At 45.0% G+C, this 10,251-nt stretch overlaps 1 protein-coding gene across 1 annotated transcript in view; it reads right to left on the bottom strand.

Moving 5' to 3' along the window:
- Positions 1-9,502, bottom strand: part of LOC137436465 (mitochondrial import inner membrane translocase subunit Tim17-A) — a 28,986-nt gene extending 19,484 nt beyond the window's left edge. The window contains exons 1-4 of the mRNA XM_068130277.2: positions 9,404-9,502; positions 8,913-9,012; positions 5,514-5,577; positions 4,646-4,774 (exon numbers count right to left, since the gene is read on the bottom strand). Of these exons, the coding sequence (XP_067986378.2) occupies positions 4,646-4,774; positions 5,514-5,577; positions 8,913-9,012; positions 9,404-9,429 (319 nt within the window). The 5' untranslated portion in view covers positions 9,430-9,502. The remainder of the gene's footprint in view (positions 1-4,645; positions 4,775-5,513; positions 5,578-8,912; positions 9,013-9,403) is intronic.
- Positions 9,503-10,251: the final 749 nt, after the last annotated feature.

Consider the following 10,251-nt stretch of genomic DNA (forward strand, 5'->3'; position numbering starts at 1 on the left):
TGGTGAAAGAACAGTGGCTACAGGAGGAGTCACAGTAAACAGTGGTGGAGTATGTGTCAGCGGTTAGGCACAGATTGGCAAAGGCTTGTGAAGATGCGAGGAGAAACTTGAAAGTGACACAGGATAAAATGAAAGTGAGACATGACAAGAAATCTCAGACAAGAAATTTCAGTCCTGAAGACCAAGTGTTAGTGTTGCTTCCTGTTCCAGGTCAGCCACTACAGGCTAGGTATTTCGGTCCCGATGCAATCGAAAGGAGGGTTAATGAAACAGGTTACGTGGTGACAACTCCCGACCGACGGAAAAAGCGGCAGCTGTGTCATGTCAACCGGCTGAAGAAATATTATGAGAGGAAGCCTGTGGAGAAAATGGTTCCTGTCTCACCTGTCTCACCTGCAGTCGGGGTGCAAGAGAATCCAGAGGTTGAGGCCGGTGTGAAGTTTGATAACTTTGATGACCAGGCTTGTCCCAGATTGACGAACACGGAAGTGTTGAGTCATTTAGATGAGAAATTAGGTCATTTGACGAGGGAACAACAAGGACAACTATCCAGCCTAATCTTTGAGTTTGCACATTTGTTCACAGATGTACCTGGTCGTACTGACCTGGTATATCATGATATTGAGGTAGGGGAAGCCAATCCTGTGAAGCAACACACCTATCGCTCTTTCACGAGCCTCGATCTTGTATACAAAACACACCTATCGAATGAACCCTGTGAAGATGGAGTATCTTCGGAAGGAGGTTCAGTATATGTTGGAGAATGACATCATCGAACCAAGCAGCAGTGAATGGAGCTCACCATGTGTGTTGGTTCCAAAACCCGATGGCAGTTTTCACTGTTGTACGGATTTAAAACAGGTTAATGCAGTGACCAAGACCGACTCATATCCCATCCCGAGGATTGATGACTGTATTGATAGAATAGGCCCAGCTAAATTTGTAACTAAGTTTGACTTGCTGAAAGGGTATTGGCAGATTCCTCTTACTGATAGAGCCAAGGAAATCTCAGCTTTAGTCACACCAAATGGGTTGTATCAGTACAAGGTTCTTCCCTTTGGATTGAAAAACGGGCCTGCTACATTTCAACGGCTGATTAATAAGCTCATTGCAGACCTTGAGGGGGTGGAGGCTTATCTGGATGATGTCATCATCCACACCATGACCATGGAAGATCATATTAAACAAATTCATGCATTTTTCAAGAAATTGACCGAGGCAGGGTTGACCATCAACTTATCTAAGAGTGAGTTTGTAAAAGCACAGGTGGTGTTCCTAGGCCATGTAGTAGGTCAGGGTCAGGTGCAACCGGTGACAGCCAAGATAGAAGCCATTGATCGCTTCCAAATTCCAAAAGGGAAGAAGGACTGTGTCATGTCAACCGACTGAAGAAATATTATGAGAGGAAGCCTGTGGAGAAAATGGTTCCCGTCTCACCTGTCTCACCTCGGCTCTCTGCTCACCTTCACTCTTTCATTCCTCTTTTCTCCCGCCTCTGGAACAAACTCCCACACTCCCTTCAATCCCACTCCTCCCTCCAGGTCTTTAAAACAGCTGTTCACCACCATCTCTTATCTTTCCCCGTCCAAAACCTTGATCTTTTCTACCCCCACTAATTCACCCCAGATCCACCTTGTTTGAAATTACAACTTCTTTCCCGGAGGTCCCGGCAGTGTCCATATGTTTTATAACTCTCCCACCCCCCCCCCCCCCTTCCCATGCCTCCCCCCACCAAAGCCCTCTCCCTCCCACAGATCTCTCGATGTCCCCGCTCTCAGATGTTGTGTTTGTGTTCCTCCCCCTCTCGCCCCATCTTGCCTACCGCTCCCCATGTTATATGTTTTATGTGTCGGTTTGTCTTTCTGTGTGATTAATGTTAGCTCTTTCACGAGCCTCGATCTTGTATACAAAAAAAAAAGAAAGAAAAAAAGGAGCTTGTGCGATTCTTGGGTATGGCTGGTTGGTACCGGTGGTTCTGCAGGAATTTTTCTGATGTGGTAGCCCCTTTAACGAATTTGCTGAGGAAAGGGACCAAGTTTGTTTGGGATGACAAATGTCAGGCTGCCTTTGCCCACGTCAAAGCAATATTAATGAGCTCTCCTGTCCTAGCAGCCCCGGATTTTCAAGAACCATTCAAGTTGGCCATTGATGCAAGTGATGTGGGGGCTGGGGCAGTTCTATTACAGGAAGATGAGGATGGAGTGGATCACCCGGTGTGCTACTATTCCAAAAAGTTTAACAAACACCAGGCAAATTATGCCACCGTGGAAAAAGAGACCCGTGCTCTCCTGCTAGCGCTTAAGCATTATGAGGTGTATCTAGGAACTACTACCTTTCCTATAAAAGTCTTCACTGATCACAACCCCTTAATCTTCATTCAAAAAATGAAAAATAAAAATCAGAGGTTGATGAGATTGAGTTTCGCTTTGCAGGAGTTCAACTTGGAAATTGAGCATGTAAATGGCAGGGACAATGTCGTTGCGGATGCTTTATCCAGAGTGAACTAACTTTGGAAATTCCTGTAGGTTGTTTGGAAGTTTTGTTGCTTTATTTTGGGGAATATTAATTATTGTTGCTCACGTGAATTGATCATTTGGGTGTGAGTTTTACTTTTGTTTGTTAAAAGGGTTTTTGCAGGAAAAGAAAGTTTTCACGATGTTCAAACTTTCTTTCTTGAGGGGGGGGGGGGGGGAGTGTTACGGATACGTCACTTCCGATGTTGTGGTTTTCATCCACTGTAAACATTTTTGGTTCCATGTACTATTATTGTTATCGTTTAAGTGAAATAGAGATTACTATTTTCAAAAGGTTAAAAACAGTTAATGTTTTAAATGAAACCGGAACCGGACGACGAAGAAGAGGAAGAAGAGAAAAAGAGGGCGGAGCGAGTGAGTTCGACAAGAAAGCCGAGCTGCTTTGAGGTCTGGAGCAAACGTTGGCGAACGAGGGTCACGAGTGAACTTTGGGTTTCCCGGGAAAGGGATTCCTGCGACAGAGTTGTTATTGCTGTGACCGATAAACCTGCGTGACAGGTTTTGCGGTCGATTCCGAAGAGAATCGTTGGAGTGCCATTACGTCTCGAGAACGGGCCGTTGGCCATTTTGACTCGCGCCCAATTTTCGCATCGCTCCAGGTTTTTCACCTCGCTTCAACCATTTTCACCACATCTAGACGTTAACCTGGTGTGTGTGTAACGTGGCTTTTGAGTGGGAAATCTGCGGTTCGCCGATTGGGAGCCGTGGAATGTCCATACCCGAAAGTGTGATTTCCCAGTCGCCTGGAGGGCACCTTTACGCATCTTTGGCAGCGTGACTGTCACTCAACCGAACGGGATTCTGGTCTCGATTCGACATTGTTCTGACGATCACTAGAGCATGGATGAACTTTGGCTTGAAGCCGGGAAAGAGACATTGGGAATGTTCTTGTTTCACTCACTTGGAGCACAGTGAGTTACCTTGTACGAACTGATGGTACCATCATAGGAAAATGATATATTGGTTGTACAATTGATTACTATTGTTATTGTACTGTTATTCTTGTGTGACCTTAATACAATACTTGTTTGTTGGTAACAATTGGTGTGGTTTCACCATTGATCTTTGACATACAGAATAACACATTTTTCTGCCGTGATTCCTCTCGGGGCTCGGAGGTACACCGTGACCGGGGTTTGGGGAGGAGCACGTAACAATGTGCATGCAATTTCAGATTTTTAGGATAAGGAATTCGATTAAAACATTTTTGGCTGGTATACCACTTCACCTGTGATGTCATCATTATCATGCTTTTGTTCCGCATTGGGAGTTTCAAATTTTCAAGTTTCCCATTTTTCCATTCTGCTGTTTCCGAGAAATACTTTTAATTATTTGCTTTTAATCCAAGATGGCTGCCATACCACGTGATCTATGACATCACAATTATCACAAAAACATTCTGCATGGGTGTCACTCCTACCCTGAAACTTTCGTCTCATTCGGACATATGATTGCTGAGAAAAACGAGGTTTAGCTTGTATGGACGGAAGGACGGACGGACAACCCGAAAACATAATGCCTCCTGCCACCTTCCTTCATGAGCATTTTTTTTTAATGTCGACAATGATAAAGGGCACGAGTGATTATGAAAACAGCGACGATTCAAGTTATTATCACAGCCAGTGATTTCGGAGTTTTCAGAAAGTAAGTCAGACTGCAAAAAGCAGTTTGTCCAGTGATACTTCAAATGCACATACACGTGCACACAAGGATCGACTGAGAGTACAGAGCAAAGGGAGAGGATGGGGAACTTTGAAATGAAAAGTGGAATCAAATGGAAAGTTATTGGGACGATTCAACACAAGTTGTGGAAGGGCAGAGTAAGGTAAATGCAGGAGAGAGAAAAAGGAACCGTGGTTAAAGTGAAGAGAAGGATGAACGAGGCATATGGAGATTTCACCGTTTTGCATATTGTAATATGTAGATGGCCTCTGGCACAGATTTTACTGCAACAGTAGTTGAAATATCTGTGGGTGGTGGTGATATTGCACCTTGATGCCTTAAAGCAGTGAATAGAAAATATAAAACAGGCAAAATAACCCCCAAACATGAGATCTGGATAACCTCGGTCTCGGCCGGGGAACATCCATCCGCGATAAAGAAGCACTTACTTCGAGCAGCGAGCAAAGCCCCCGTCAGGGCCCCACTCGAAATCGAGTTCCACGGATCCTCCTTGCCTCGAACATTGGCTAGACCACAGTCAATGGTGGAGAAAAGGCCACCCCACACAGCAAAACTACCTAACGGATGCAGAACAGGTATTACAATCGCTCTGTATACTCTCAATCTCATTACCTTTTCCATACATCCAAACATGTACATAATAAAGACATTGGGAGGGGCTTTATGCAACTTTATTTGTTGACAAATCATTGCTAATACACATGTATGCCAACACCCTCATTGAGGAATCCAGATGCATGAACATGGGAATGTAAAATGATAATCTACCAAGTTGCAAAAACAATGACAAATTAGAACATCACTCGGTCGAGAGCATACCTCAGCAAGGCTGAACATTGTACGCGTTGTATCCTACTGATAGGCCGGATCTGGATTCAGACCTCAAACAAAATAACTCTTGTCATTTACCCGAACTCATCCACCTAGTTTTTTCATAACTTGTCTCCAACTTTTTGCGATATTCTGCTATGTATCGTTTTTGGTCCCATCTCTCAATGGTGAAGATTTCGTTAAAAATTAAAATTTTCTCAGATCCGGATTTGACTCTTCACCAAAATCGAATCAATTCTTCCTTGTAACACACGGAACCTGTCCGCCAAGTTTCGTCCGAATCCATCCATGGCATTTTGAGATATCCTGGTCACAGACAAACAAACAAACAAACAAACAGACAGACAGACAGACAGACAGGAGTGAAAACATAACCGAGGTAATCAGGAAACAGATACAGGAAACAAAGGATGGCAGGTATGCATGTGACATGTGATTAGAGTGGAAAGTGTAACCACGACAGACCTCCAACTTGAGGGGCTCGAGTCCTGATGGCATTCAGACTCCCACGGAAACGATAACGGGCTCCCTGGAAGGAAGTATGTGAGAAATTAAAATAACATCATCAACTGAACATGACACAAAATGGCTCACAGCGGACTATACCTTTTTATACAACTTATGACGTATGGCATACCATCGATTGCTAACAACGGACTGCACCCTCTCATAAAACGTAGTACAACCATACAACCATTTTTTGTTCATATGTGTTCTGTACCGTCCTCCAAACAGTGATGACTCCATTAACATCTCCCTGTCTGACAACATGGACCAACTTCTATCCACTCATCCCAACTCTCTCTTCCTCATATGTGGTGACATCAACTGTCTCATGCCAGTTGGCTGGGTGTGGGTACCTCTCTCACCAGCCATGGCACCTCAGCAAAGGACTTCTGCGACTCACTGGGACTGACACAATCTGTCAATTTCCCGACCCGGATCTCAGTCAATGGAGTATCTTCTCTTCTAGACTTGTTTATGACAAACTTCCCTGCAAATGTCTGCTGCTCTTCTTCTGCTCCAATCCGTTCTTCTGGTCATTTCCTTGTTAAAGTGGACATCTCTCTGGCCATTCTCAGAGAGCCTCCTCAGTGCCGACGAGTCTGGCATTTCACTCAGGCTGACTGGCACAGTCTGCAAGCAGCCATCAATCATCTGGACTAGTCTCCCATCTCTACTGCCTCTGACATCAACTCTTCCTGGGAATTCTTCCAAAGTAAACTGCTCTCTCACATGCACAGATTTATCCCATCTCGTCTTCAGTTGTCATACCCTTCCTCCCGTCCACGGTACACTGAAGCTTGTGGTGAGGCAGTTGCCATGAAGCAACTTGCCTTCACCTCATGGAAGGCTAATGCAATGGAAGGCAATCTCAGTTCCTTTCACAAAGCTCGGAACAAGTGTGCGTCTACCCTCAGGAGTGCCAGGAAGCACTACCTCACCACACTCAAGAATGAACTCTCAAACCTGTCTCCTTCCTCCAAATCCTGGTGACGTCTGGTCAAATCTGTTTCTCGTGTTTATTCCCCTTCCATCCCCTCCCTTACCTCAAAAGGCTACACATCTGACACCACACATGAAAAAGCCGAATGCCTCAACTCTGTGTTTGCCTCAAAATATTGTGTTCCGAACCCATCTCTCTCTGTACCCACCTTACCCAGTCGAACCTAGCTACACCTCTCCTGACAAGGTGGAGACGTTTTTGTCAAACCTCGACTTTGATTCTGCAACTGGTCCAGACGGCATCAGCCCACGGGTCCTAAAATCCTGCTCTGCCGCTCTATCTCACCCTCTCTTTCTCTTCACCCTCTCTTTTGCTCAAGGACATCTGCCATCAGCTTGGAAATCAGCCAACATTACCGCTTTACACAAAATGTGCAAAAAGAGATCCTTGCAACTACAGACCAATCAGCTTGCTCCCAATAATCAGCAAGGTCATGGATCATCGCTTCTGACATCAAATCCTTCCTCTTCTCCAATGGCTTGATCTCGGATCATTAATTTAGATTCAAACCACGTCATTCTACTCTGGACATGCTGCTTCTGCTGTCTCAACAATGGATGGAGGTCCTTAATGCCAAACAGGAAATCAGAGCTGTCTCCCTCGACATATCATGTGCCTTCGATACGGTCTGGCACCCTGCTCTGCTCTCCAAACTCACCTCCTATAGTATCCATGGAAATCTCCACGCATGGCTTGCTGATTTCCTCTGGTCGTAGTCAACGTATGGCCCTGAATGGATTTCCCTCATCTCCCCTTCCTGGTCAGGCTGGAGTTCCCCAAGGCAGTGTTCTGGGCCCTGTGCTTTTTCTGGTCTTCATCAATGATCTCTCCGACTCTCTGGAAAATCCTCTCTATCTCTTTTCTGATGACTCCACTCTCTGCCGCTCCATTCCTCATCCCTCAGATCGGCAGTCTGCAGCCTCCTCACTCTCTGCAGATCTGGACAAAAATCACAGAATGGTCAAACAAGTGGAACATGTCTTTCAATCAAGACAAATCTCACACTCTCACTATGTGTCTCCGAAAAGATAGTCTGGAAAACCCTCCCATCTACTTTCTGAACAATCCTCTCGAAGAAGTTCTGTCACTCAAGCTTTTGGGTCTCACTATCCACCATGATCTTTCCTGGAAAAACCACATTTCCAAGCTGGCCTCCAAAGCCAGACGCTGACTGGGCATCCTCCGTCGTGCGGTCCTTCTTTGGCACACCTGAGGCCCTCACCACATAAAAGGCTTTCATCTGCAGCTCAATGGAATACTGTTCCCCCGTCTGGGCTGGTGCTCCTTCCTCACACCTAGCTTCGCTTCACGCTGTTGAAAGCAAAGCTTTCAGAATCATTGGAATCGCCTGCGATGAAGCAAACTCCGATGGCCTTTCACTCACTCTATCAGGCAGGTAGGTGGTCTTTCTGTCTTCTATCGACTCCTCTCCGGCCTAGCTCCCCCAGCTCTGTCCCCCAAATATTCCTGCAGGTCGCACAAGATCTGCCTGCAACCCTCTTATGGTTAAACTGCCAAAATCAAGACTCTCTATTCACCTTCACTCTTTCATTCCTCTTTTCTCCTGCCTCTGGAACAAACTCCCTCACTCTATTCATTCCCACTCCTCCCTCCAGGTCTTTAAAACAGCTGTTCACCACCATCTCTTATCTTCCTCCATCCAAAACCTTGATCTTTTCCACCCCCGTTAATTCACCCGATCCACCTTTTTGAAATTTCGAGTTCTTTTCTGGAAGTCCTAGCATGTGTTTTATATCTCTCCCACACCCCACCCCCTTCCCATGCCTCCTCCCCCCCAAGCCCTCTCCCTCCCACAGATCTCCCGATGTCCCTGCTCTCAAATGTTGTACTTTCGTGCTTCCCTCTCTCTCTCCCCACCTTGTCTCCCGCTCCCTTTATCTTAGGTTTTATGTGTATGTTTGTCTTTTTGTGATTAATGTTAGCTCTTACACGAGCCTTGATCTTGTATACAAAAAATATATATATATATATAAATTTGCCTGTTCGTGTTCCCATGGGAACCCTTGGCTCAAGATGCAGGTTGCTCTGATGTACCGGAGCGTCGGTGCTGCCAAAGCAGTTTCTTGGCAAGGGTTATACTGGGTGGTTTGCCATTGCCTTCCCAGGATGCAGGTTTATATGGTTAAAATCCCATGTTATATTTATATTCATATATATATAATATATATATATTATGACGTGTTCGTCCCCATCGATTATCAAGATCTCTGTAAATCATCTAAAAGCACACTCACATGTCCTAACGTTTTTGTCTCGCATGTCATATACAGTATACAGTACAATCTCCTCCATTGACCTTTCGCTCACAGGTAACCACTGGTGGACACCAAGCTCACCATAGGAGCATTCCTGAAGCCCTTGATGGCCTGGAAGACGCCTCCACCAATGGCCCCCATGGTAAATGCTCCCCCACAGTCGTCCACAATGCGCCATGGGCTGTGAGTCAACGGGACAGGGAAGAGCCGGTCATGGATGGGGTCAGACTCGAGGGAACGCACAACCGAGCACCATAGGCCATGTTGGACAAACAATGAATGAATTTAACCATCAGATAACATCCTCACATCGGCTTTTTAAAGAATGAGACATTCATTTTGAATCAGAAAGGCTCATCCATCCCAAAAATAAATAAATCCGCGGTAATTATTAAAATGTTCCATCGTCCTTGACGAGTCGACATAACGTCCGATCCTCGAAACACTTCCGTTTAAAACACGGATACGTCTTCCTGTGGGAATATAAACATAAACATGGTCTCTCTGTGTGAGAGTAACGACGCTTTGAGCATCGAACGAAACTGTCAAGGTGTTCATTAGGAAAACCTTACCATGGTTCCCTCGTGTACTCCTCCATGTCCGCCTGACCCTTCTGCGCATCCGCAACCGCAAATGAACTTCCCTCCACAAGTTGAGGTTCCAATTCATTTCTCACTAAAAAATAATAATAATAATAATAATAATAATAATAATAATAATAAACGCCAACCATGTCACGTACTAATGAGAACTAAATTAAATAATGACAGAATATAGTTTTGCACAAAACGTGTGAGGAAACGAAACTGCACCAACAATACTGCCATGGCCAACATACACCGGTCCAATTATTTTATAGAATTTAACAAATCTAAGACATAGGTTATACTCCATAGCATAACTTATTATTTCCTATGCAGCCCGTGGCTGCTGGTTGCATCATTTCTCTCACATGGGTTCCCAAAACGAATGAATGGGAGTGTTATCTGTTCGTTACTAAGATGAGTGTCACATACCTTGTAAATGTGATTCCTCTTCTTCTTTGACCACGACCGTCGCGGTTTTTACAACTGTAAGCAGCACACGATGGCATTTTATAAATACTATAACAACGCTTCTTTTCAACCCGGGAATGCAATAAAACCAATGGAATAAAATCAAGTGGGGAAGGAGAAAAATCAAGTAAGAAGGTGGAATTTTCATCGGAAATATGCACCTTGAATCAGGTAATTGTATTGACGCAAACGAGGATTTCTGTGTTGTGGGATAAGAAATATGGCGGATGTAGCGCTTCCGGTGGCTTCAGCAGCGCTTCCGGTGGCCTCAGGGGCGCTTTATGTGGCTTCAGGACCGTCGGACCTATTATTAGGTTCCCTATCCGGTTAATATAGAGATCAGTGGTTCAAACTCAACACCCTAG

Source organism: Myxine glutinosa, chromosome 11 (assembly GCF_964187855.1).
Source record: "Myxine glutinosa chromosome 11, kmMyxGlut1.1, whole genome shotgun sequence".
Classification (NCBI taxonomy): Eukaryota; Metazoa; Chordata; class Myxini; order Myxiniformes; family Myxinidae; genus Myxine; species Myxine glutinosa.